The following is a 24,818-nucleotide window of genomic DNA, read 5'->3' on the forward strand; positions in this document are numbered from 1 at the left end:
AGCCCATTAGCTATGCCACTATCTAATAACACGATACTTGGTATGAGGAGTGTAAAAAAAAAAAGGAATCTACCCAAACATGATGAATATGCAACACAAAGGAAATGTATACCTGACAAGTGCAGTAATAGTAAGAGAGGACGCAAGAGGGTATTAATCGCCATCAAGCAACGGGAACTGAAAGAAAAGAAGGATTGCCCGAAATAACCTGATAAAGAAGCGAAAGAGTCGAAGTCCGCAAAGCGAAGAAAGTAGAAAACAACCGTCGGCCGGCGACCCAGTAGAACAAAGAAAAGGAGTGCAGCGTAGCAACCTGAGATCGTCTCCCCATCGTCCGCAAGTTTCACGTCACCTTCAGAACACCAAAGACATCTCGGCCATTTGTCTCATCTGTGTTCAGACCTGGCCGGGCCTTCTTTCCTTTCCTCGGGTTGATGACCACCTCTCCCCAGTGCTTGTCGGTTGCGGCGCCAGACTTGGACGATGTTGATGACTTCGACAGGTCGGCCGTGATTATTTTGACGGGGACGTCGCTGCTCGAGCTTGCTTTTGAGGTCACAGAGCCGTGTAGTGTCGCGCGCGGTTGAAGATGGGGTTGCGGTTGGAGGGACCAGATGTCGATGACAGACCTAGGTGCCTTGATTAGCTTCTTGTTCGGGAGTCTGTGGTTACGGCCAGCTTGGAGACGAGGGAGCAGCAGGTAACTACTCACTCTGAGGTTCGCTGGCAGATTGCTTCGAGGGCTTCTCGTTCGCGCTTTATGTTCTCTGGGTCGGGGTTGTTGATCTGATTCGCGTGATTGAGAGCTCCATAGCCGTAGCCGGATTGGTAGATATCGTCGTCCAGCAGACGCGAGGACTCGGCCTAGAGATCCGGACCGTTAGTATGCCTTGTTGAGGGTTGGCAATCGATAATGGCTATGACCAGCCGCATCATGCGATTGCAGCGGCATGTTTCTTTTCTCTGTTCGGTGTGCTGAATTACAAATACATACATCATGGCTTTCCCGGCGATTTAGCCCAAGGCAAGAAGCACAGACGCCCATTGACCTCGATGTATTATAGAGCGGAGATCGAGTCTCGAGTGTCGGGTAATGGGATAGTCGCACGCGGCTTCGTAAAGGAAAGATCGAATCGTAATGAATATTCGAACGGCGGGAAAGATAATGCAAGGAATGCAAGAATAACAAAGTACAAATATCAGCCGCGGCAGGAAACCGACGGGTGATGCTGGGAAGGTTGGAGATAGAGAACTGTCTGGAGTCGCACGACCACCCGCCATCGACTGGATTCGTGAAGGAACCCGGTGTTTTCGATTGGCCCGTGCGCCTCCATGACATTGAACCCCAGATCCAGGCTCATTCTCATCTGCCTGCATTCCTTGATATTTGGAATACCGTCACATTCCTTCATCAGACTAAAGACTTTGTGAGAAAACTGGTCTATTGATAAGAATCATCCCTATGATTCGACTATCTATCCATGCTTCTGATCAAGATTCATGCTTTTCAGGCCCCATCAAGCATCACTAGCGGAGCTCTGAGATGCCATGATTTTCTACTACCTGAGTTAACCACGCAATGATAGCAAGCTTGTCTTTCGTTATCTGCCAATTGTTCTCTCAGTCTAGTTCCTTGGTCTTCGACCAGGCTCTTCCTGTTGCCTTTTCCTCGGGATCTTGCGGCCCAGCAGCACTGGCCATGAAAATGGGCGTTTTTCGACAAGGAAGCAGACGATCACTCCTTTTTGTGAACTAATTCAGGAAACGGAGCCACCTCTGGCTACAACTGATCTAGACTCTGTACGGAAAGGCGCTACAACCCTGTCACCTCTGTTGTTGTGTCTCCTCTTGCTTATGGCGGACCCCGCATCATAATGCCCCTCCATCAACAGCTCAGACTCTTCCATGTAGAATCATCTAGTCTCCTTCAAGCGTGTTCATATAAAGTCACCACCCGACCCATCTAATATATTAATCATGCCCGGGCGGCTCGAAGGAAAGGTTGCCATTGTGACAGGCGCCGGATCAGGCTTTGGCTACGGCATCGCAAAGAAGTTTGTCGAGGAAGGCGCCAATGTCATCATCGCAGAGCTATCGCAGCAAAGCGGAGAGAAAGCCGCAGCCGAGCTGAACTGCAAGTTCATCCTCACTGACGTGACGAGGCGGGAGTCCTGGCAGGCATTGCTGCAAGCAACACTGGATGCATATGGGAAACTCGACATTGTCGTCAATAATGCTGGTGCGACCTATAGCAATAAGCCCACCGCCGAAGTCACCGATGCAGATTTTGACCTGTGCATGAATGTCAATATCAAATCGATCTATCTGTCCACGAGCGTCATAGTGCCGTACTTCCTTGAGAATAATCGGCCCGGGTCGTTTATCCAGATCTCATCGACGGCTGCACTGCGTCCTCGTCCGGGCTTGACGTGGTATAATGCGTCAAAGGCAGCTGTAAGCAATGCGACCAAGACAATGGCTGTCGAGTATGGGCCCAAGCAGATTCGTTTTAATTGTGTCTGTCCCGTCGTTGGTAGCACAGGGATGTAAGTATAAGGCTGCGCACCGCTGATGCGAAGACTTGAAAGTGACTCACTTTGCTACGTCTTCAGGACACATTTATTCCTTGGTAAGCCAGATACTGAAGAAAACCGCGCTGCTTTTGTTTCAACTGTGCCGCTGGGTCGGCCCAGTACTCCTCGGGATGTTGCGAATACTTGTTGCTTCCTGGCAAGCGATGAAGCGGAGTTTATCACGGGGGTGAACTTGGAGGTAGGTACCGACATCATTTGTATCAAATCAGCACTAACTAATGGCTATTGGGATTCAGGTGGACGGCGGTCGCTGTGTTTAGTCTATATATATAGTAAATTCCATAGCGGACCTACGTGGAAAAGAATAGATTGTTTCGACAGAGCAGCTTCCAATCCAGTGCATTTCTCAACAAAATACCAGAAATCTAGCACTTACCAATCTTAATCCCTCTCAAAGCTAATTCAGTCAAGCCAGATCGCAAACCTGCCGTTATAATTCCCATTTCTTTAGAGTGACGTGGGTCTCAACGAGCTGATGCTTGGGATAGAGCCCTATACCGGACTCTGCGACCCATTGCTCTCACGGTGTTGTGGAATTTCCACCTTTACAGTTTGTGTATTCATACTGAATGGCACATAGAGGCTTTGTGGTTGAGGGTCAATCTCAGCCAAATTTTACCCAGGACATAAGTGGTCAGAGAAGGAGAAAAAGGTAGCATGGAGATAAGCCACGGCATATATATGTACATCAGAATCTGGACCATACGGGTTGATGAACGCTGAGATAGAAGCTACCTTCCCTCACAGAAATAGGCAACTATCCCCATTTACTGCTCTGATTCTATCAAGGAATAAATGAGATTAAAGAATATCAACCATAGCTTAGCTGGGTAATTCGCTCCAACGGCCATTCAGTTGATGGACTGCCACATGTTGCTGTACTCCTTTAAACAAAGTACATGTTGCCCCCCCGTTAGCAGAATGAGACGGAGTAATTGACTCAATTTTTAGGCCAAGGAAATCTCAAGGCTTTATGAGAGCAGTCAAACTCTCCATAAACAATGCGAAGACATCGTACGGCTCCCAGAAGCGAAGGAATTCGCAATCGGGTTGATTTGGGCACTTGCAAATCCCCGGGAACGTGGCCGTAGCGACGCCAGCGGGTGGAAAAAGACCATTCCACAATTTTGCGGAATCAGCATTTCGCTCCGCACGACAGCATTCTTGACCAACACAATCGCCGGGCAAGCAAAAGGGGCCCTGACACAGTTTATCAATGGCCTAGATCTTCAAAAAGATACTCGCAAAATTTTTAACAATATGTTCGAACTCCCAGACGCAAAACGGTACCGTGATTTCCAAATCTAGCTGTCCATGCCTTGACTGATCTTGAGCTTGCTTTACACAGCGTTCGTCGCGATGAACTCCTTTCGCGAGATTCGGCTTCACGGTCACCCTCACCGCAGCCGGAATCATCGTTCCAAGAGGCTCATCAGCGATTGGGCGCGCTCCTCAACCTTGATGCATTGTTAGCGCCTGCAGAATCCACCGCTCCAGCACCCAGAGCACAGGAGGACGGCCAGCAACAAGAAGATGAGGAGCAAGAATTCGAGTTCCGTTTGTTTAGCGCCCCTGCTGCGCCAACAGCTACAACCAAGGACGAGAAGACGCCTGCGATGGAAGGTGGAGATAAAGCAGTAAGCGGGGGTACTCAAAAATTGAGGATTCGGTTACGCTCGCCGACACCTGGAGCGGTGGATGGGGAGGGACGATTTCTTAATCCCTTCCGAGGGTGGCAGTATTACTTTACAACGCCGGAACTGCTTACTGGGTCCGGTGCGAAGCAGGATTCAGCTTCGACTTCGACCATCCGGAGGAAGCAATTCGAGGAAGTCGCTGTGACCGGTCAGCAGATGCTGGGGTGGTCGGAGGTGTCCTGGGTACGTGTTGGACTTTCTATCGACCCGCTTTGATTTGATATGGTTTGCTGATTTTATGTTTCGCGCAGCCTGGTTGCCATCTACCATGGCGAGTGATACATCTCAAGCGGCAGCATACCAAGTTACCTCCTGCATCTGCAGATCCAACTGCAGTCGCGACTATTTGCGTTACGAACCCTCCGGCAAAAGACCCCAAGTCTCGAAAGAAGCCCGGGAAGAAGCGACGTATCCAGTTGCGGAAGCGAATAAACACCGCAGAGCAGGAGAAGCAGAGGGAGGCAGAGAAGCGAAATCGCAAGAACCGAGAGAGGAAAATCAAACGGAGACAGAAAGCAAGAGAATTGAAAGCTGCAGCTGCAGCTGCATCGGGACAAAGTCAAGATGTCGCGGAAGCGGAGATGAAAGATGCTTCTGATGCGAGCGATTGAAAATACTGTTAACAAGTTGCCGTGCATTTGCGATACCCTATGGTTGACCTGGAAATCACCGAACTGCGATGGTCTACCATGACTACAATAGTGAGAGCACTAAGATGGCGCTTATCATCAAGCGAGCTACATTGCTCTAATTATCTGACCGAGGGAGAGGATAAACAAAACGAGGGGTATATTTTGCAAACGCAAACACCTCAACGACAACGACGACGACAACAAAAGAAGATCAACTCAACACCAGAAACATTGGGGTATTATGCGGCGACTGCCCGCTACTGCGAAAACGTGAAAGCGCAGAGTAAATATCGAATTCAGAGGGATTGTTACGAGATTTTGTTCGAAAATGATATATGGCGAAAGGCAAACGGTTATTTGGCTTCCTCGGCTATTTTTTGGTCAGCATAATCGACCTCGTTCTTCCGAGATCCAGTTACCTACTCTTGGGCGGCTCCGCAGTCTCAGCGGGCTTTTCAGCAGTTGGCTGAGCAGACGCTGGCTCGGCAGCCGGGGCAGGGGCAGCAGGGGCAGTTTCCGCTGGAGCAGCCGCGGAAGTAGTTGTCTCCGGAACAGTGGGAGCAGCAGCAGTAGCGGCTGTCGTGGGCTCGGAAGCAGGAGCGTCTGTCTTCGTCTCGGGGGCTGGCGTCTCTGTCTTCGCTTCGGGGACTGGGCCAGTGGAGGGCCCGGACTGTGTCTCGTTGGGTTGTGTTGCCGCCTCTGTTGACTTATCCGCTACGGCTGCTTGCTCTGCATAGTATTAATCCGTGTGACATTGGGCGACTCGACTAGATGAAGCAACATATAAAGGAAGAACGTACCAGGCTTAGGATTGGTAGCAGGAGCTGGCTCTGCTGGCTTGGTTTCCGTGGCAGGTACAGCTGCCGCAGCAGCAGCGCCGGCGGCGGGGGCGGTTGCTGGCTGTTCTACAGGCTTGTCCGCAGCAGGGGCAGGCTCAGTTTGTTTGTTCTGAACCTTCTTCTTTCTGCGTGAGAAGATGGTCTTCAGGCCCTTCTTCAATTGCTGAAGAGCATCAGGAGCTGATCAACAGGTCAGACAGCGGCTTGAGAAAGCTGGCGGAGCTTGGGTTCACATACGGACACCGGGCATCTTGTAGCTAGAGAAGAGATTGTAGCAAGAGAGGTTTAGAGTTGCGAGTAAAAAAAAAGAAGAAAGAAAAAAGCCTTGCTGAAGACGATTTCGCGCGTAGATCTGGGACAGAGAGAGAAAAGGAAATGATGAACTTCCCAGCAAACGAAGACGAAGGTTATATTATGACTGTTTGATGGCTTGTCCACCACGTGATGGTTGGGAGGTCCGATTGTCCAGTCTCGTACTCCGCACTCCTTTTCCTTTTATCCCTTGGTCCAGAGCTGGTCAGATTCGAGCCGGCTGAATACTGCTTTCCTTTGATTGATGAAAAACTCCTTGGCTAAATTTGAAGCACAGCCACGCGTATGCTCCTGTATGAAAAGCCAAGATCAGCCGGCGAATTGCTATCTATACCTACTCAACTGTCCCGTCCAGGCGGTTCATTGATTGGCCGTGGAGCTAAGTACTGGCTCCAAGTCTCCGAAATAAAGTCTATTACGGAGGAGATCGGCATAAGCTCCTGAGTGTGGGGATAACGGCAAGTTACCTACAGTTGACGAAACAAAAGGGGAAATAAAGGCTACTGAGATTATCCTAAGTGATTGGTGACACACCCCCTCGACTCTACGGGGTTAGAGTGAGAGTAACAGCTCAGATTGAACCATTTCCTCATCTGCAGTTTCGTTGCCCATGGACGACAGAATCTAACATGGTAGTCTCGAAGCTCGACATTACTTCTGAGTTCTTCGTCCCATTGGAGAAAGCACAACTGAGACCTTTCTGTCACACCAATCATTCGTCACTCAGTTTCTCAGACTCCGGAGCGCTTAGCGAAACAATGACTTTTCTTATTACATTGCCTCCCATAGGGAGCTCGGATATTGCGTCAATCTGAAACGAAACACTAACAGGAACACTGGGCAATCAGCGATGGCGTCTGATTCTACAACCTATCCCTCCTGACAACCAGAGGGGCCATGTTGTAGTTCGTTGTCACATTTGCTGTGCATGCAAGAAGCCGGGTGTCCCCTGGTGGCTCCCTTGTTATTTTCTATTTTTCTCTCTTCCCCCTTTCTTCCCTTAACTTGCTAGTCAATGGAAGGCAAGAGGTTCTTTTTGTTGAGATTCCGTTCCATATTTCGAAAGTCGAGAGTATACAAAAGTAAAAAAATTGCTCACAAGCGGATTTGAACCGCTGACCTCATGATTACTAGTCATGCGCTCTACCAACTGAGCTATGCGAGCTCTTGTTGTGTCAAGGTTTCGCAATTTTGCTAAATACGGAAATTTTCAGAGTTAATGCTTTACATGTTTTCCCATGATGTCATTGGTTCTCTTGCCTTTGGGGTTGACTTAGGATGGCTTTGATCCGGCTTTTCAACTCTATAGTAGATGCTTTCCCCTGGTTCCTACGAACCGAGAATCTCATCACAATTGACTAAGCCATCGAAGCCATATCATCACTGAGATGCTATTTTCCGATTCCCCTTGCTAACTTACTCTTGGTAGTCCGGAGAGAACAATCAAGGGAATTTACACAGCAGACATGATTCATTCCGGGAGCTTGCGACTGTCGTTGTGCCCCTGCTTAATTAGGATAATCGCCCGGTAGATATGAGACTAGCAGCTGTAGCGAGAAGGCGCCAGGCCAAGCGACGGGCATCGAAGTCGCGACTAAACCCTTTGTAAAGCATGTTGCTTTGCCTCGTTGCTTTTTATAGTTGTCTTCTGACTGGGGGCAACTAGGATTTAATTCCATAGTTAGCACCATCACCAATTTCGCCCTTGTAGCCCATTTTTAATTCCAAGACCACGGCAACCATTCAATAGATTGAGCCTGGCAGTATTGCTCGACCAATCAGCTCGCATAGCTCAGTTGGTAGAGCGCATGACTAGTAATCATGAGGTCAGCGGTTCAAATCCGCTTGTGAGCATTGTTTTTTTACCTTGACTCTTGTTTTTCAGAGTGTGGGGATCTAAATAACTTAAAGTTTTGGTGAAATTATCTGAAGAGGGCCCTGCCTTGCTGCTCTTTAAACACGAAAGTATCACTATCAGAAGATTGAATAGATTTAATTAGACGTCTTTTTTAAATCAAATACCCTTTAGATACAGTCCGCTTATGTCAGAGAAGACTGATCGACTTGAAGGATTTGGTCCAATGGCGGTTTGATGACTTGATTAGACTAAGGGATAGTCTCCACAAGCTTATCAGTACCTAGCCATGGCCAGGTGGGCTCGTTCAGCAAAGAGTGTAGATAACTTACTGGCTCAAGCGTGCTCAGATCCAGAGCAGAGACATCGTCATTGGGCTCAACTTCAGATAAAGAAATGCACTCCGACCACTCCACAGTTTCAGAGCAGACACCGCTTCTGAGGGAACAGACTCAACCCTCAGGCATTAACACCCATGAACATGATGACAGCGCAGTCGACCCAGGGCAGGAGCCCAGGTTCAAGGAACTAATTCTGATTCTTGGATGTATATGGTTAGGCGTCTTCCTGGCTGCATTAGGTACTTGCACCCTCGCCTGGCTCGGTGACAGGCAGTGTTTGAGTCCATAACTAACCGCTACAGACACAACAATCGTTGCAACTCTCACTGCGCCCATTTCGTCATCCTTCAATTCCTTCTCTCTGCTTTCTTGGCTAGCCACCTCATACTTGATCTCCAATGCTGCCTTTCAACCGCTGAGCGGCCGATTGACCGACATCTACTCGCGACGCGCTGGTTTAATTTTCTCGAACGTGTTCTTCGCCGCCGGAAACTTGATATGTGGTTTAGCCAAGAGCGAAGGCACCATTGTACTAGGCCGTGTTGTGGCAGGAATTGGAGGCGGTGGTCTGACGGCTATCTCGACATTTGTCACATCGGATCTGGTTCCTCTTCGCAAACGAGGTGTCTGGCAAGGCATTGGTAACATCTGTTATGGTGCGGGAAGTGGACTCGGCGGTGTTTTCGGAGGATGGATCAACGACACTCTGGGATGGAGATGGGCTTTCTTGATCCAGGTGCCCTTCGTTATCGTATCATGCATCCTTGTTGCCGTGACGGTGAAGATACCCGTCAAGGAAACCGACACGGCTAAGTTGAAGCGGGTGGACTTCTTGGGAGCTATCACACTGGTCATTACACTCGTCTTATTGCTACTCGGACTTAACGCAGGAGGTAATCAGGTGCCATGGACTCATCCTTTGATCCTCACGACATTGCCGCTTTCCGCCGTGTTTCTCTTCATCTTTATTCATATCGAGGCAAACATTGCGCCCGAACCAGTCATCCCTGTGCGTCTGCTCCTCGACCGGACCGTATCCTCGGCCTGTCTTACCAACTGGTTCAGTACCATGGCCATCTTCGGTCTCCTCTTCTACCTCCCCTTATACTTTCAAGTTGAGGGCCTATCGGCCACTGCCGCTGGCGTCAGGCTGATACCCCAGGCGCTTGGGACATCCCTTGGCTCTCTTGCGTCGGGGTTTCTCATGCGTGCTACCGGACGGTACAAGATATTTAGCAACCTTTCCATGATTCTTCTCGTCACTGCAGGTGCCATGATCTGCACTCTGAACCTGGCAACACCTGCTTGGATCCCTTTCGTCTACTTCTTCTGCCTGGGCACGGCCTACGGCAGCATGCTCACCATCACCCTTGTGGCACTTATTTCTGCTGTAGACCATGAACACCATGCTGTCATTACGTCCGCATCCTATGCATTCCGCAGCACAGGCAGTACGATCGGTATCACAATTGCATCTGCAGTTTTCCAAAATATCTTGAAGTCAGGGCTGTGGTCGCGCTTCGGTGATCGCGAGCATGCCCGAGAGATTATCTCACGCATCAGGGACAGTTTGGACGCGATCCATGAGCTTCCTGAGGATTGGAAGTCGGGGGTTCTAGACGCATATATGGATTCTTTACGGGCGGTTTTCCTCACATTACTTGGACTCAGCGTTTTGGGGGCCCTGGTGAGCATGGCCATGCGGGAGCACAAGTTGCACAACAATCTGGCCCGAAGGGACGGTGAATAGTTATGCTATCCGCATTCTACATTGACAGGTATATATTTATTTAAGTAGGCGCTAGATAAGCTTCCTATTGTCTTTTTAATGCAGCTAGTTCTGCGACTGGCACACCATAATTATGTTGTGGTTTATATCAACCAATCAGAACCCTGAGATTCCACATGATCTCTGTTACCGCTGATAGCCGTACAGTAGGTACAAAAGGGCGACGACCCATAAGTCTGTGAGGGTCTTACGATTATTTGCCCTTGATCAGAATCCCTGCACCGAGATTCCGCGTTGTATCAGAGTATCTTTCCTTAGTCCACAGTGCTCCAGGTATTTCGAGTGGTTTCTCCACAGCCTTGACACAGCGACTCACTTTCGAACGGTTGTGGTAGCGGTGGCGTCACAGACAGAGCATCACTGACAGTGTGAGAAGACGTGGCGACACCGAGTCAGCAAAACTGGGGACAAGGTGACCCCTAACAAGTTTTAACAGCAAATAGGCCTGGAACCGAGAGCATCTATCCTGGGAACCGTCGAGTTAACTTTCGATCCACTTTCTTGCATTGTTCTTGACCGCTTTCTTGGTTCATACGACCCTACCCGCTCATACAACAATTGAGTCTATTAGCTCAACGAGTTAGTCTATTAGCTCACTCGTCTCTTGACACGTTCGAGCCATTACCTTATTGTCAAGCTGCATTAAAGAGCAGCCATTGGGCGTCGCCACCATATTTTACATGGATTTAATATCATTGCCTGTGGAAGGAGAGCTCTTTGGGCTGCAATTGAAGTAACCTGATTTCATTGGGCTCTGGTGTCGATACTTCCTTGATACCTTTTGGCTTCCTCGTCGCTTTTACTAGCAGATTCTCCCTCCTCCGCTCGTCTTTGCGGCGTAGAGGTGTACGGAGAAAGCTCGGCTCTTTGAATTACCGTCTTTGGACCCTTCTTTTGTCGTCCGGATAGTCTCTTTGGACTTTTCGATTTGCCCTCCGGACCACAAAACTTTGCTCCTATCAGTTATCATCGCCACGACTTTTCTCTAGCCGATTTCAACGGGAGTTGGCCATACTCCTGGCATGGCAGTGGGGTTACGGCCGGATAATCCTACGAAATCTGGTGTTTTAGCGGGTGTTACCTCAAAAAGCCTTCTGCCGACTGAAATGGAGATTGATGGGGAGACTGAGGAGATATCAACTCGGCAATCGGCATTTACCAACACCAGTTCGAACGAAGCCGTGGAAGATGTCGTTACTTCGAAACGCCGCCGAAGGCGCATATTACTGTCGACGGAAAGCGTCTTTGTCGATAACATACTACCCTCCCTTCTCCAGAACCCCGATATCGAACTACGACTGATCACGGACGAGCCTTCGGCCCTCTCAGCAGGCGCGAACAAGATTCCTCACTACATGGATACTGTCGATAGTCAGACATTTGAGAAGAAGACCGGTGCCCGAAGGTGGCTTAAAGCCAAGGCAGCAGAGCTCAGTATATGGGCTGATATGCTCCTTGTTGCCCCCATCGATGCTGGTGCACTGGGGTCGATGCTATTTGGCCTCACCAACACATTGACGCTGGCGCTTCTTCGTGGCTGGATTTCAACCAAACCTGTCATCCTTATACCCGGAATGACTGTTTCGGAGTGGGAACATCCTCTTAGCAGTCGACAGCTGGAAGAAGTCGACCGATATTGGCCTTGGATCGACATTGTCAAGCCAGCCCTCTGGCGGTCGAATGGTCCCGAGGAACTCGTCCAATTACATTGGGATGGTCTAGGAGAGTTACACGATACTATGGAGCGGACCCTAGGGCTGTCTTTCGCCGAGTCCTCGACAATTTCTGGACAGGCTCTCGACAGCACACAACAAGTAGTTCCGTCTGCGGCCAAACAGTCCGCGAGTGCAATTTCAGCGGCACAGCATCTTCGGAAGGGGGGCGCGCGATCACTACCACTCGAGTTATGGCTAAACATATTCGAAGAACATTTGCAAGATTGGGAAATTGCCAAAGCAGTTGGCATTCCTACAAACCTTCCTGTGCCTAAGGAGTGGCAGTCTCACCTTCTCAAGATGTCTACTCCGGCATCTCTGGAATACACGATCCTAAGAGGGTCCTTTGCTGCTATCAAAAAGCGTATAGAGAGCCTACCACGGTGGAAACCGCTGTCAGACTTAGCTTGTCACCTCATCTTCAAGTTCTCGCGAACCGACGTACTGTCATACTTGACAGAGAATCATCTTGATCTGCTATGGACTACATCTCGCCTAACAAAACTGCCTTACCGCGCGTCGGCGATATACGGGAACCCCAAGATCTTGACATGGTGGCAGGAGGCACCTGAGCTGCCGAATAAAGATTACAGTGCCGATGCGATGGATGGAGCCTCTCGCGCCGGCTTCGTGGAGGTGCTCGAATGGTGGCGAACATCGGGACTCGAGTTAAGGTATACGGAGAGAGCACTCGAGTCTGCCAGTGCCGAGGGTCGGGTAGCGGTACTTGAATGGTGGAAGAATGCCTCTGCAAATGCTCCACCATCGAATCCTATCCCGCTTAAAGTAGGAAAATCCGTTTTACTCGCTGCACAGTCTGGTCGAGTGGAGTCGCTAGCTTGGTGGGATGCTTCGGGCATTCCGTATAGTCACGCAGAGTCCGTTGCCCGCATTGCCAGCACCCATGGCCATGTCCATGTCCTAGAGTTCTGGTACGGGCTAAAGGGACCCAAGATGATCTTCGACAGTCAGGTGTTGGTTGGGCCGACCAAGAACGGACATGACAACGTTCTAGAATGGTGGCGCCGCAGTGGTCTGCGAGTGGAATTCAAAACATGCGACATTGAAGAAGCTCTCGAGGATGCGGACCCTGTCTCCGGCGCGGAGGGACGCGTCCGCCGGTGGTGGGCTCGCAACGGGCTCAACCTGGGCGTTGGAACAAGCGAATGGATGAAAACTAAAGTGCTCTGAATTCTGCCCCATTCGTTCATCGTCCGTCTGATTCTGCTGCTTCCTATATTCATGACCCAATCATTCGAGAAATATACCCAACCTGTTTTGCTGTAGATTACGGCGTTGTGCATACACACATACATACATAGCGTCATGAGAAATGAACTAACGATGTCAATGGATCTCCACACTCACTAAACCTCCCATCGAACAATATGCTTGATCTCCGAGGAGTCCGTACACTCTTTGATCTTCGAAAATTCCTGGAACCCTTCTGACTGGGCAAAGTCGAGATGCTGCTGCACCTCCGTCCACCCACTAAACAGCACAAACTCCTCCTTCCCTTCTTCCTTCTCAATCCCCCACCCCTTGAATATGGGTAAGGGCTTCGTAAACTCCTCCAGATGATGCTGCGCCCCCTCAAACACCCGGCTAAACCCCTCTTTCTTCTCGGCGCTCATGAAATACCGCCCGACAGCAACAACAGGTGCTTCGGTCAGTAACTCCCCCTGTCGCACCGCATCACCATCCACATGGAGCGCCCACACCACCTCCATCTCGCTCGAGAGCTGTCTCATGATTTCCTGATTTGTAGCCGAGGGAATCCAATCCTCGTAGTGCTGTTGCGCCGAGTCCCATCCTCCGATGAGGTAGATGAGCGAGGGATCCTCGACTTGGGAGAAAAGGCGGACGGGGTAAGACGAGAATTCGGCTTGCGCTTTGATGCCTTCGAGGAGGATTGCTTTGAATGATGCGGAGGGAGGCTGAGATTTTAATCGCAGGACTGCGATTTCGGTGACTGGGGCCGTCATTTGTGCTTCTCGTCCGATACGTTGTGGTACTTGGAGTGATTGCTGATCAGAGTCAGGAGTCAGATTTAAGCTGTGTCGTTGTCGGGATGCGCTGTGCCTTTTATATTATTGAGATGGCAGGAATGGTTACGCAAAGGTTTGCTGCCTTTTTCCCAATTGGGAGATGCTGACGTCGAAATGGTGCCTAAAGTTAGCGTAAGATGCGAATACCGAACGAACTACATGAGCTTTGGTTTGGGTTCAGTTGTGAGCAGATGAGATGTCATTCTGGCGACTGCATCCTCCGGTTCAGCTGCTCGATACTGAAAATCGATGATAGAAGCAATATTTCCTTTGCACCTCGCCAACGCCCCGAGAAGATATACGTAAGAGCAGACTTGCAAAGACGCCTCCATTTCTAGAGATTCGCTCCTTTGAGCCCATACAATAGTTAAGAGCATGCTGTTGACTATAAGTAACTCGGGTATAATCCGCCTGAGCGATTTTCTAAACCGTTGATCCTAATTGTCCTCCCTTTCATTTCCTTCCCCTCATTAACGTCGAAATAATAAACATGGAGAATCATCAGAGACATAAAAAGTATAGGGAACATGGCGTTACGAGTGAAATAGAGAAGACGGTTTCAAACTTCTCTCCTATACAGGAATTAGCCAGAACTATGCGTGGCAGGAAGACCTTAAAAGATACATACCATGTTGGCTCAGTCTTCTCAAGACCAGGGGTGCGGATAGCGTTTCTGTCGCCAAATGGGTTGTTCTCGTCGTCGTCGTCCTCATCTGTCTCGGAATCACTGGCACTAATGTACTTGTGCTGCGAGGATGACGGTACGGATATGCTCAAAGGTCGAGGAGGCCGAGGAGGTTTGGGAGGGTTAACGACCAGTCCGGCAAAAGATTCATTGAGATCGTCTCGGTCAGGAGACCAGCCACTTTCAAGCACATCCTGGTCACTGTCGCTGTCATAGTCTATACTCTTATCCAGGACTTCGAATGCCATAAGAGCAGTAACCAGCTCCTCATTGGCGTGGATAAGACTTCCCAGATATTCCTCACTCTCGACATGCTGGATGTACCGGAGAATCTGCCGCCTAAGGAGCTTGCAGGTCTCAAACCGGTTGAGACATTCCGCATCTTCGCTCACCCGGTGCGTTTCCCGATTCACCCGCTTCAGCGCATTCAGAAGGTTGGTACTGGCGACCGATGAAGAGGCGAGGGTCTGTAGCATCTCCGGCTTCTCCTTCTCCAGATTGAACGACCTATTAAGTATTTTCTTCTCCTTTTCTTTCTTCTCTCTCTTGAAAGAAGATTTGCTCGATGTATGTTTGTGCTTGGGACTGCTTAAGACAGTGCTTGGGCCGTTTCCTACGGAAATTGAGACAGTATGGCCCAGTTGTGGCTCAGTGGTAGTCGAATTACCAGTATCCCGGAGAACTTTCGCCTTGGCCTGGGTGGCAGGCTGTTTTCGCTTTGGAAGCTGCCGGTAAAGTGCTGTCACTCCTCCCATCCCCGGTGTGTCCTTGTAGGATACTGCCCATTGCCCAAAAAGTTGCTTGCACTTCTGTTTGACCAAGGGATCAGATACTGGATCGGTGGCTGCGATTCGTAGACGTTCCAAGAGTGGTTCATCTGCGAACTCTCGCAAGAATCGATCTCCAGCATTCTGTATCAAAAAGTCAAGAATAGTAAGAGCTCTCAACTGGCGATGCAGATTGCCATATTTACTGAAGAAACATTAGATAAGTAGGACTGAGATGAGAGAGAGAGATAGATAGCTGGACTGACAGTTTCTTACGCAACGCACGACTTGCTTCAGTCGGTCCGCTGCTCTGAATGCGAATCGCTTCGATGAGGTCGACAATTCCACTCGAATCTTCAATCTCGTATTGCTCACTGGTGAGCACTTCAATCTGAACGGTCACAGCCGAGTATGGTTTCTGCGCGAAGTATCGTCAGTTCTGCACGGCTTTCCATAAGATCAATTACAAAGAACTTGGTATGCAAATCCCCTGGACAGATTCTGATGACTTAGGTATGAAGAATCAAGAATTCTGCGACAACTCCTATGTTAATAATCGATGCTCACTTACCGCTGAGTGGAACATGACGTTGTCATTCAAAGGTCTTATTTGGGTAATTAAGTGTCAAAGCAGTCAAAGCGCAATGATTTCCCAAGCGAACTCAAGTGTAACTCCTCTTTTGACAAGCTCGGCCCTCGTGAGACCCAGAGATCAGTAGTCGAGGAATTAGAGCTCGTTCCCTGTAACGTCGTGTATAGCTCCTAAATCAGCGTCTCGGCACGATTATGAAGTTAGGCACAGCAATAGCCAGACGGTGACGTGTTGGGCCTGTCGATCCGACCGAAGGCCGTCGTGTGCCCTGGCGGCAGTGCTAAAAGCCCAACACACGAGCACGGTCGACTTCCAAGTAAAAGGAGGCTGAATTTGCGCAGCACCCTGAATGCTAGGCCTTTCGCGCCACTGATGAACAATGCAGCGGAGATTTGAAAGGGTGGCGTATATGACTATCTACAATTAGGTAGACATCTTCTCTGTCGTCCAACTGTGTAGATAGCGATACCCCTACATCCTCCTTCCCCGATTATGGGCCAATCTCGTGATTGCCCCTCTCCCGCACCCCCAAAGGAGCTTAGGGCGGGGAGAGAGGTGGGAATTGGATGCCTGGATGCCTGGGGTTTTCCGAATGAACGTCCGATTACGCTTATGGAAACAGTCAGGAGTAAATTATTTTATATAGATGATGACTATCGCTGCAGGGGATTGATGACTGAGGGCGATCTGGAATAAGGTGTATTACCAAAGCACTGACAATTGCTGCTGAGCAGCATCTTACGTATGCCTTCTTCACTTTCCTAATGGGTCCTCGGTCTATAAATGCGGCTGATCGCTCCTCAGTTCGCCAGTCGTCCTTCTCAATCTTCTCCCGTCTTATCCTCTGCTCCACTCTTCTGCTCGGAGTCAGTATCGTCTTTAAAACCCGCCCGCGCATATTTACCTCCCTCCCCGCCTTGCCCTTTTCAACCCATTATACCCAAACTGCCAACATGTCCTACCAACAAGAGCGCTACATTGCCGAACTGGCTGTTCAGCGAGCAACACTTCTGACACAGAAAGTTTTCCACGAGAAGGCTAAGGGCACGGTTTCGAAAGACGACAAATCGCCCGTCACCATTGGCGACTTCGGCGCTCAAGCTCTAATCATCCAAGCCCTCCGCAAGAACTTCCCCAACGATGAGATCGTCGCCGAAGAGGAGGCTAGCTCCCTTCGGGAGGACAAGACGTTGAGTGCAGAGATCTGGAGACTCGTCAAGGACATCAAATTGGAAGACAATGAGAGCAATGAACTTTTGGGTGGTCTCTTGCCAAGCGAAGATGCGATGCTGGACATCATCGACCAAGGCAAGAGCGCAGGAGGTCCCAAGGGTCGTATCTGGGCTCTGGATCCCATCGATGGCACAAAGGGATTTCTCCGGGGCGGCCAGTATGCTGTCTGTCTTGGTTTGATTGAGGACGGAGACGTGAAGGTCGGTGCTATTGGTTGCCCCAACTTGCCCGTGGATGATTCGGTTGCCATGACTGCCAGTATCGGCGTCGACCAGACTGATGGCACCGGCATGGGAGTTCTTTTCTCGGCCATCAAAGGCGAGGGAGCCATTAGCCGACCCCTATCGAATGGTGCTCTTGCCGAGAGTAAGCCGATCTCGATGCGTCCCGTACCCGATATCAAACAAGCCGTTTTCTGTGAAGGAGTGGAAGCTGCTCACTCCGCTCAAGGCGACAACGCCGCCGTCGCTCAGCTTCTTGGTATCACTTCCCCCAGCGTGCGACTTGACTCGCAGGCCAAGTATTGCTCAATTGCTAGAGGCGCAGGTGATATCTACCTACGGCTACCTGTCAAAAAGGACTACCAAGAGAAGATCTGGGATCATGCTGCTGGCGATCTTATTGTCCGCGAGGCTGGTGGGCAAGTGACCGACATCTATGGCCAGCGGTTGGATTTCAGCAAGGGCCGGACTTTGGCTGCCAACAAGGGAGTCGTCGCCGCTCCTAAGGCCATTCAGGACCAGGTCATTAGTGCCGTCAAGACGGTCCTGAAGCTATAAAAGATGATGCAAATGCTATCAACAATTGAATCGAATCACTAAGCGCGTTCTAAATCTTTGTTAGACCCTGCACGCTCGATGCGCCTAAAAGTACATGGGATAGATAACAATTGGGAAAACAGGAAGACTCTGCTTGAATATACATGTACAGAAAAAGCCCAGACCCGGTTCCAAGAAAATGCCAAAGTAAAATACAAACCACCCCAGCTCACCGAATCTTCTTGGCCTTCAGTCTGATTGTTTCTCCATTCACAAAAATACCCTTGCCCTTGTAAGGCTCTGGCTTGCGCCATTCTCTGATCTCCGCCGCGAATTGTGTCACAACACTCTTGTCAACGCCCTCAAGCAGAATACGAGTAGGCTGCGGTGTGCTGGCCTTGACTCCCTTCGGGACACCAAGCTCGATAGGATGAGAATATCCAACCTTGAGAGAGACGAATTGTTGGCCTGGGTATTCAGGTTCCACTGTAGTCGCTGTGGACTCGATGCTTGCTCTGTAACCGACACCGACCAGACTCAAAATGCAAATATGCCCTTCTGATACTCCAAGTACGTAGTTCTGCAGATGGGCCCGCATAGTTCCTATAAGCCGCAAAAGTTAGGCGTGTTCCGTCGTATGGGAAACTTAAGAGTCGTTTACATACCCCACATGGCACGTTGATGGGAAATCGAGGGGTCTTGAACAGTCAAACTGGCCTTCCGGAGTGCTTCATCGTGTGCGACCTCAACAAAGGGAGGGATGTTCAACGTCAATTCACCTATGCGCAAACCGTATGTCAGATTCCGTTCCCGAGGCACTCAAGGATGCAACACCGTCGCTTACCCAGAGGACCCTTGACCTCAATTGCAATCTTAGGAATCTCCTTTGACCGGCCTCGCACCTGAGTCTGAGGCAGGTCGACAAACTTTAAAGAAACCTCTGGTGGTATCGAGATCGGAGCGCCGCCTACTCGCGATTGTGTCGGGGAAGTGGTTGAAAAACATTGTGTCCGCAGCAGGTGGGAGTATGCAGGTGCCAGGAAGATAGGTAGACTGGTCTGCCGAAGAGGATTTCGTGTAAGCTGCCTCAAGCAGCTCTGGGGTAGAAGATTCGACATGGCGACGATAATTGTGTTTCGACTGTTCGAGATAGCGGTTGGAAGTCCGGATCTCAACTGATTTTGTCCGAAGGCATATTTTCCAAATTGGGTTAGTCGCTCCTCACGTGACTCAATCACCATTCTCATAGATCGAGATCAAAACATCCCAGGACTCTGTATGTTGTTTATAATTGATTTTCCGCATATTGTCAGAGCTCGCTGGTGACATGCCTGGCCGATTTATGTAACGTATCTTTGTGTTTGCGCTTGATAGTGTAATGTCTGTCTCTTTCACTTTGCTCCTTGCTGTTGCTTCATTGAGCTTCATCTCAGACTACTCTATCCCAGCTTCAGTCTGATGGGAGACTTAACCTGTTCATCTTTGTATTCTGCTGTCTGCTCTTGACTATCAATCACAGCATTCTCCATTGCTCGCGTCTTTCTAGTGTCTAATCTCAGTATCATTGCTACCGAGGGTCTCTATCGATTCTCCCCTACTCACAGCTTTGTCTGCGGTAAAGACTGAATTCTCGAGCCAGATGTCAAGAACTCATTTGCCTACGTTCTTGCTCGCCAGCATGCTGCTCTTTCTCCTGCTGATATCAAGTCCTGTTCTCGCAGGGAAGTTGATGACCGGTATGTTCTCGACGGAATTATCAGTGCATCATTAACAATGAAGTTGGGGATGTCAGTACCTGCTCATAACGCATCTGCAGAGATTGATCTGGTATCCTTCCTACAGTCAAAAACGCAGCAGCATGATGCTATCTTTACCGAAGCGGTGCAACTACTTGAAGCTATGAAGTCGTCACCTTCTTGCAACCGGATTGCAGCTTCAAGGCTCGTCGCATCTTGTCGATCGATTGGGGGGACGACAAGTCATACAGAACCAAGCACATATCTAGCATTGGAGCATGTTCGCTCTCTGTACGCGGCACGACTTGCAGTATGTGAACTGGACGGAGCAGGGGCATCAATTCCTCCTCCATGCCTTCCAGTTACTCTTGAAACCCCGCGGAAGAAAGGATTCTTTGATTTTTCCTCCAGTCATAAAACCACAACCACCACTGCCGACTCTATGCCAACTGAGATTCTAGAATCATGCTTGAGGTCACTGGAATCTCGACCACAGTGGTGGACATCGTATAGTAATAGTAGACAGAATGCTGTGGTAATATGTCAAGCAACGCGGCTTGAAACCGAAAAGGAGGAGCTTCTTGAGCTTCATCGCTCAATAGTCGAAAGCTCCATCAAGCTTAGCCATGGGCTCAAGGAGGCGCTTCAGATGGCATCTGCAGAAACTTCCCAGCGTCAAGCCTTCGTGGAGGCGACAGCAGCTCTGCAGGCGAAGCTGACACAGGACCTGGAAGCAACTGAGATTGGCTTCAGAGCTCTGCTGGGCAACTTAATGGAAAGTATCGAGTCTGCCGTCGATTCGGCAGTTACAACTGCAACCTCAGCCCTTGCAAGGGTACATGAAGATGCAACAAGCTTCGAGAAGGTAAGCGTCTAGCGATCTTATACAAATGCGACTGACATTGTCCAGGACATTCGAAATGCTACCAATGAAGTCAACTACCTGCGACAAATGCTGCAAGCTGTTTACGATGAAGCACTAACCAGAGAAGCGCAAACTGTGCATGCTCATGAGCAGAATGTCGAGAAACAGAATGAACTTGCGCTCTCACTTCAATCCAGGCTCGAGTCCCTTGTGCAGGGTGATGTGGCCCGGCTCTCTCAGAATGTCGAGACTTTTGACGCGTCGCTAGTAAGTGAACCTTGGCCGGATGTGACGACCTGACAAGGCTTACAACACCAGTCATGGCTCTCAGAGAGGCTAGGACTCATTCTACAACAAGAGCTGAGCTTGTCCGCGGTTTGTGGCTTGCCATTCAGATGGTTTCCTGACTGAGCTAATCCCTGAAGCGACTGCGAAACTTCGAGACGTCTCTTGAAAGCTCGCAATCCAAAGCTGAAGCCTTACACACAGCTCAGTTGCAACAGTTCGATGCACTTAAAGCGCAATATAGATTACAGCAACATATGGAAACCAACTTTCAAATTTCACAAGCTCTTCTTGACAAGGCGACTGCGACTGTTGCGAACTTACAAGCGATGATTGACGAGACGACGACCAGATATCGAGATTCCCCAATCTTAGGGAATATTATTGGACCATACTCTGCATGGACAGTGTGTGGTCTTCTTCTCAGTTTTATAGGCGCACACAATCCAAGATTAGCTCTGGCAGCTCTTTTGATCGGTGCCGGTGAGTATACCTCCCCATAGGCTTGGGTTTGATCATGTCCTGAATGACGCATCTCCAGTCCACCTTACGGTGACGAGATTCTACCACGGCGTTCTGTTTTAGCTTTCGTTCTCAACGACCTTCTCGTATTCTTCGCTACTTGCATTATTTAGTTCATATATCTATGTCGTCATTTCGATTTTCTTACTGGGGAACGGGCTGGAGCATATGAAATGGGGAGTTCCATGGTTTATCATTTCCGTCATTATACCAAAATATTCTTGAGGCTGGAGGGAACGGGCGCTGATAGTTAAGTGATAATTAGGTCAACGAAGGATGAAGGATGAAGAGTTGACGAGATTCCAACAAAAGCCACATTGATTCCTGGTGTATCACCAACTAATTATAGGTCTGAATGGGCTATCCCGATTTTCCCAATTTGTAAACTTCATCCGCTCAGAGCAAGTCAGATCACTCGAGGATTTTCTCATTAACTACTGGGCGGAGTCCAAACACCAAGGACTCAGAAGAGTCAACGCTCCAGTTGCTCTTCCAGGGGTTGAAGAATATGTACCGCGGCAATTTGGATCCGTAACCCTAGTCTGGTAACAATCGGAAATAGCGCGTATCTGTGCTGTATTTCCGCAACCCGCGACATGTGAGGACACTTGAAAATCCTCGACAACTTACACTGAACAACAATTTCATAGAATGCCTAAGGATAATGCCACTTCCAGTACGAGGATCATCGGCTTTTTAAGGACGTAGATGTGAACTGAAAATTCGGACTTCCCATGACTGCTCTCAACAGCCCCAAACCTGGACGTCTTCCAAGTTCATGCATCTACAATCAGTACCAAGCTCCGACATCCCCGTCTCGGACTGTATTTATCGGCATCGGCACTTGCCGAGCAACGTTGACCTTCGGCGTTTCTCCACATGTATGGGGAAGAAGATTTGGAGACCCCCAGAATTGGCGCATGAGGAAAATGCCCGGAGATCCACAGCTGGTCGAAGACATGACACGACGGACTGGATTTCCCGTCTCCATGTGGGAAAGTCCCACTCGCTGCTGGACCGCTGCATAATCCAAAGCGCCAGAACCTGCCTGATATTCCAGCATGCTTTGGGACGGCATTGATGATCGGGAAATACTCGTTGTCTAGTCCTTCTTTCATTGGCACAGCCTTGGGAGTTGTGCAAGGGTTGGCCCTGCAACTTGATGAAGATGCTCCACTTAATGAATTACCCCGTGGGGTTATTGTTACCATGAGGGCAGATACCTGGGGATGTGTAGTATAAAAAGGGGCAGGTCTCCGGCGAAAATCAAAGAAACCCTGGAACTTTCTGCTGAGAGCAACTTCATAGAGCCAGACCTCTGGTGAGCTGGCTTAATCAACATGACCAAGCTCTCTCTACTGCCTCTTCTCACATTCGCCTCTGCAGTTCTGGCAAAACAGGATGCTTTTCAGGCCAAATGTGCTAGTTTTGGACACAGGATCAAGCTCCCTAATGTCCACGTGAACTTCGTTGAATATGTCCCTGGAGGGACCAACCTCACCCTGTCCGACAACCCTGTCACCTGTGGTGCATCCTCCCAGATTGTGTCAGCGGATATGTGTCGGGTTGCCATGGCCGTTGATACATCGAACAGCAGCCAGATCACCTTGGAAGCATGGTTTCCGCGGAATTATACTGGCCGCTTTCTGAGCACTGGCAATGGAGGTCTTTCTGGCTGTATGGCTTCTTCTAATTCTCTTCTGGAGGTAGAGCGCCGTTGTGGCTGATATTCTTATAGGCATCCAATACTATGATCTTGCCTATACTGCCGGCTTAGGCTTCGCAACAGTCGGCGCCAACAACGGCCATAACGGAACATCTGGCGAGCCATTCTACCAGCATCCTGAAGTCATCGAAGACTTCGCGTACCGCTCAATTCACACCGGTGTCGTAGTTGGTAAACAGCTCACCAAGATGTTCTATAACGAAGGCTTTGACAAGTCCTACTACCTGGGATGCTCCACCGGTGGTAGACAAGGCTTCAAGTCGATCCAGAAGTACCCCAATGACTTCGACGGTGTTGTGGCAGGTGCTCCAGCCTTCAATTTCGTCAACCTGATCTCGTGGAGCATCCACTTCTACTCGATCACCGGATCAAACACATCGGACACATACCTCTCGCCGGCTTCGTGGAAGGTCGTCCATGATGAGATCGTACGACAGTGCGACGGAATCGACGGGGCAAAGGATGGCATCATCGAGGATACCGATCTCTGCCACCCTATTCTCGAAACAATCATCTGCAAGCCAGGTGCCTCTAGCACGACCAGTTGTATCACCGGTGCCCAGGCGAAGGCTGCCCGCAATGTTCTCTCCCCAATCTATGGCGTGAACGGAACTCTGCTGTATCCTCGCATGCAGCCCGGCTCCGAACTGTTCGCTTCGTCGATCATGTACAACGGTCAGCCCTTCAGATACAGCACCGACTGGTACCGCTATGTCGTCTACAACAACCCCAATTGGGACGCCACCAAGTGGACGGTGCAGGATGCCGCGGTTGCTCTGGCGCAGAATCCCTACAACATCCAGACCTGGGACGCGGATATCTCTTCCTTCCAGAAGGCGGGTGGAAAGGTCCTGACATACCACGGTATGCAGGACCAGCTGATCAGCTCGGATAACTCGAAGCTATACTATGCGCGCGTCGCAGAGGAAATGGGCCTTGCCCCTGAAGAACTGGATGACTTCTACCGCTTCTTCCCCGTTAGCGGAATGGCGCACTGCCGCGGAGGTGACGGCGCCTATGGCATTGGCAACGGGCTGGCGACATACAACGGTGCTGAGCCAGAGAACAACGTCCTTATGGCAATGGTTCAGTGGGTCGAGAAGGGGATTGCTCCGGAGTTCATCCGTGGTGCCAAGTTTTCGAACGGGGTCGGTTCGTCTGTCGAATATACCCGCAAGCACTGCAGATATCCTCGCAGAAATGTATACAAGGGACCAGGGAATTATTCAGACGAGAACGCATGGGAATGTGTTTAGTTGACGGTGTGGGGTATTGTACGAGACTTGGAGTTGTACATCCTGCTTATAGAATGCAAATAAGTCCAACAACTGAGTACAAGTGCCTCTAGTGTTCAGTACACTATTCGGCTGGCTGGCTAATCTGGCTGCCATAGGATGCTAAGCCACCAGAAAATTGGAGTATCATTTCAGCCATGTCAGTCAAGGCAGCGTCCTTGCCATAACTTCTTTCACAGGGAATCGTGCTAATGGCCTTCTTACTTGTGAATGTGAGATACATGTTAAGCGTAGATGATCAAGGTCCACAGCAGAGCATGGCATAAGACCGTACACCATGATTAAAGTCTTAGATTGAACGGGCTCTTTTTTTGTCATAATCAAATTCATTGCAATGTAGAATGTCTCAGAGCACGGGGCACAATTCATAAATATAATGGCCATTGAAGCGGCAGTAGGTGGCGGTAATGAGGGGCAGAAATGTATACATCCTAGGACTCGATTGATAAATGAAGCAATGCTTCCAGCACTCCCATACTCCATCTTGCACTCCGCGATATACTGTGCATCCGACCAAAATTAGGGATACGCA

General features: G+C 49.7%; 11 protein-coding genes and 2 non-coding genes across 13 annotated transcripts; 7 read left to right on the forward strand and 6 right to left on the reverse strand.

Moving 5' to 3' along the window:
• Positions 1 to 343: 343 nt before the first annotated feature.
• On the reverse strand, positions 344 to 1,045 carry Aud_004586 (LAMTOR1/MEH1 family protein; the record flags this gene model as incomplete). Its single annotated transcript, XM_043289525.1, has 3 exons — positions 344 to 629; positions 713 to 864; positions 995 to 1,045. 3 exons carry the CDS (start codon positions 1,043 to 1,045, stop codon positions 344 to 346), a joined length of 489 nt encoding a protein of 162 aa, XP_043145460.1.
• A 932-nt stretch (positions 1,046 to 1,977) lies between these two features.
• On the forward strand, positions 1,978 to 4,902 carry Aud_004587 (uncharacterized protein; the record flags this gene model as incomplete). The annotated part of the gene is made up of 5 exons (XM_043289526.1): positions 1,978 to 2,546; positions 2,613 to 2,772; positions 3,546 to 3,880; positions 3,943 to 4,474; positions 4,543 to 4,902. 5 exons carry the CDS (start codon positions 1,978 to 1,980, stop codon positions 4,900 to 4,902), a joined length of 1,956 nt encoding a protein of 651 aa, XP_043145461.1.
• A 374-nt stretch (positions 4,903 to 5,276) lies between these two features.
• Positions 5,277 to 6,012, reverse strand: Aud_004588 (uncharacterized protein; the record flags this gene model as incomplete). Its single annotated transcript, XM_043289527.1, has 4 exons — positions 5,277 to 5,293; positions 5,347 to 5,652; positions 5,724 to 5,942; positions 6,000 to 6,012. The coding sequence occupies 4 exons, from the start codon at positions 6,010 to 6,012 to the stop codon at positions 5,277 to 5,279; spliced, it is 555 nt and encodes a 184-aa protein (XP_043145462.1).
• A 1,154-nt stretch (positions 6,013 to 7,166) lies between these two features.
• On the reverse strand, positions 7,167 to 7,239 carry Aud_004589. The gene has a single exon. It is a non-coding gene; the product is annotated as a tRNA-Thr (tRNA).
• A 616-nt stretch (positions 7,240 to 7,855) lies between these two features.
• Positions 7,856 to 7,928, forward strand: Aud_004590. Its single transcript has one exon. It is a non-coding gene; the product is annotated as a tRNA-Thr (tRNA).
• A 397-nt stretch (positions 7,929 to 8,325) lies between these two features.
• Aud_004591 (MDR family MFS transporter) lies at positions 8,326 to 10,020 on the forward strand (the record flags this gene model as incomplete). Its single annotated transcript, XM_043289528.1, has 2 exons — positions 8,326 to 8,509; positions 8,573 to 10,020. The coding sequence occupies 2 exons, from the start codon at positions 8,326 to 8,328 to the stop codon at positions 10,018 to 10,020; spliced, it is 1,632 nt and encodes a 543-aa protein (XP_043145463.1).
• A 1,061-nt stretch (positions 10,021 to 11,081) lies between these two features.
• Positions 11,082 to 12,965, forward strand: Aud_004592 (uncharacterized protein; the record flags this gene model as incomplete). The annotated part of the gene is made up of 1 exon (XM_043289529.1): positions 11,082 to 12,965. The coding sequence occupies one exon, from the start codon at positions 11,082 to 11,084 to the stop codon at positions 12,963 to 12,965; it is 1,884 nt and encodes a 627-aa protein (XP_043145464.1).
• A 176-nt stretch (positions 12,966 to 13,141) lies between these two features.
• Positions 13,142 to 13,759, reverse strand: Aud_004593 (uncharacterized protein; the record flags this gene model as incomplete). The annotated part of the gene is made up of 1 exon (XM_043289530.1): positions 13,142 to 13,759. The coding sequence occupies one exon, from the start codon at positions 13,757 to 13,759 to the stop codon at positions 13,142 to 13,144; it is 618 nt and encodes a 205-aa protein (XP_043145465.1).
• Positions 13,760 to 14,381: 622 nt separating this feature from the next.
• Aud_004594 (LSB5 family protein) lies at positions 14,382 to 15,860 on the reverse strand (the record flags this gene model as incomplete). Its single annotated transcript, XM_043289531.1, has 4 exons — positions 14,382 to 14,394; positions 14,451 to 15,479; positions 15,541 to 15,692; positions 15,846 to 15,860. The coding sequence occupies 4 exons, from the start codon at positions 15,858 to 15,860 to the stop codon at positions 14,382 to 14,384; spliced, it is 1,209 nt and encodes a 402-aa protein (XP_043145466.1).
• A 959-nt stretch (positions 15,861 to 16,819) lies between these two features.
• On the forward strand, positions 16,820 to 17,878 carry Aud_004595 (3'(2'),5'-bisphosphate nucleotidase; the record flags this gene model as incomplete). The annotated part of the gene is made up of 1 exon (XM_043289532.1): positions 16,820 to 17,878. One exon carries the CDS (start codon positions 16,820 to 16,822, stop codon positions 17,876 to 17,878), a length of 1,059 nt encoding a protein of 352 aa, XP_043145467.1.
• Positions 17,879 to 18,086: 208 nt separating this feature from the next.
• Positions 18,087 to 18,975, reverse strand: Aud_004596 (mitochondrial 54S ribosomal protein uL6m; the record flags this gene model as incomplete). The annotated part of the gene is made up of 3 exons (XM_043289533.1): positions 18,087 to 18,460; positions 18,523 to 18,636; positions 18,702 to 18,975. 3 exons carry the CDS (start codon positions 18,973 to 18,975, stop codon positions 18,087 to 18,089), a joined length of 762 nt encoding a protein of 253 aa, XP_043145468.1.
• Positions 18,976 to 20,058: 1,083 nt separating this feature from the next.
• Aud_004597 (putative nuclear membrane fusion protein Kar5) lies at positions 20,059 to 21,328 on the forward strand (the record flags this gene model as incomplete). Its single annotated transcript, XM_043289534.1, has 6 exons — positions 20,059 to 20,067; positions 20,120 to 20,458; positions 20,504 to 20,725; positions 20,777 to 20,833; positions 20,884 to 21,226; positions 21,285 to 21,328. The coding sequence occupies 6 exons, from the start codon at positions 20,059 to 20,061 to the stop codon at positions 21,326 to 21,328; spliced, it is 1,014 nt and encodes a 337-aa protein (XP_043145469.1).
• Positions 21,329 to 22,605: 1,277 nt separating this feature from the next.
• Positions 22,606 to 24,247, forward strand: faeB-2 (putative feruloyl esterase; the record flags this gene model as incomplete). The annotated part of the gene is made up of 2 exons (XM_043289535.1): positions 22,606 to 22,942; positions 23,004 to 24,247. The coding sequence occupies 2 exons, from the start codon at positions 22,606 to 22,608 to the stop codon at positions 24,245 to 24,247; spliced, it is 1,581 nt and encodes a 526-aa protein (XP_043145470.1).
• Between the last annotated feature and the right edge of the window lie 571 nt (positions 24,248 to 24,818).

Source organism: Aspergillus udagawae (assembly GCF_001078395.1).
Source record: "Aspergillus udagawae IFM 46973 DNA, scaffold_3, whole genome shotgun sequence".
In the NCBI taxonomy this organism is placed as follows: Eukaryota; Fungi; Ascomycota; class Eurotiomycetes; order Eurotiales; family Aspergillaceae; genus Aspergillus; species Aspergillus udagawae.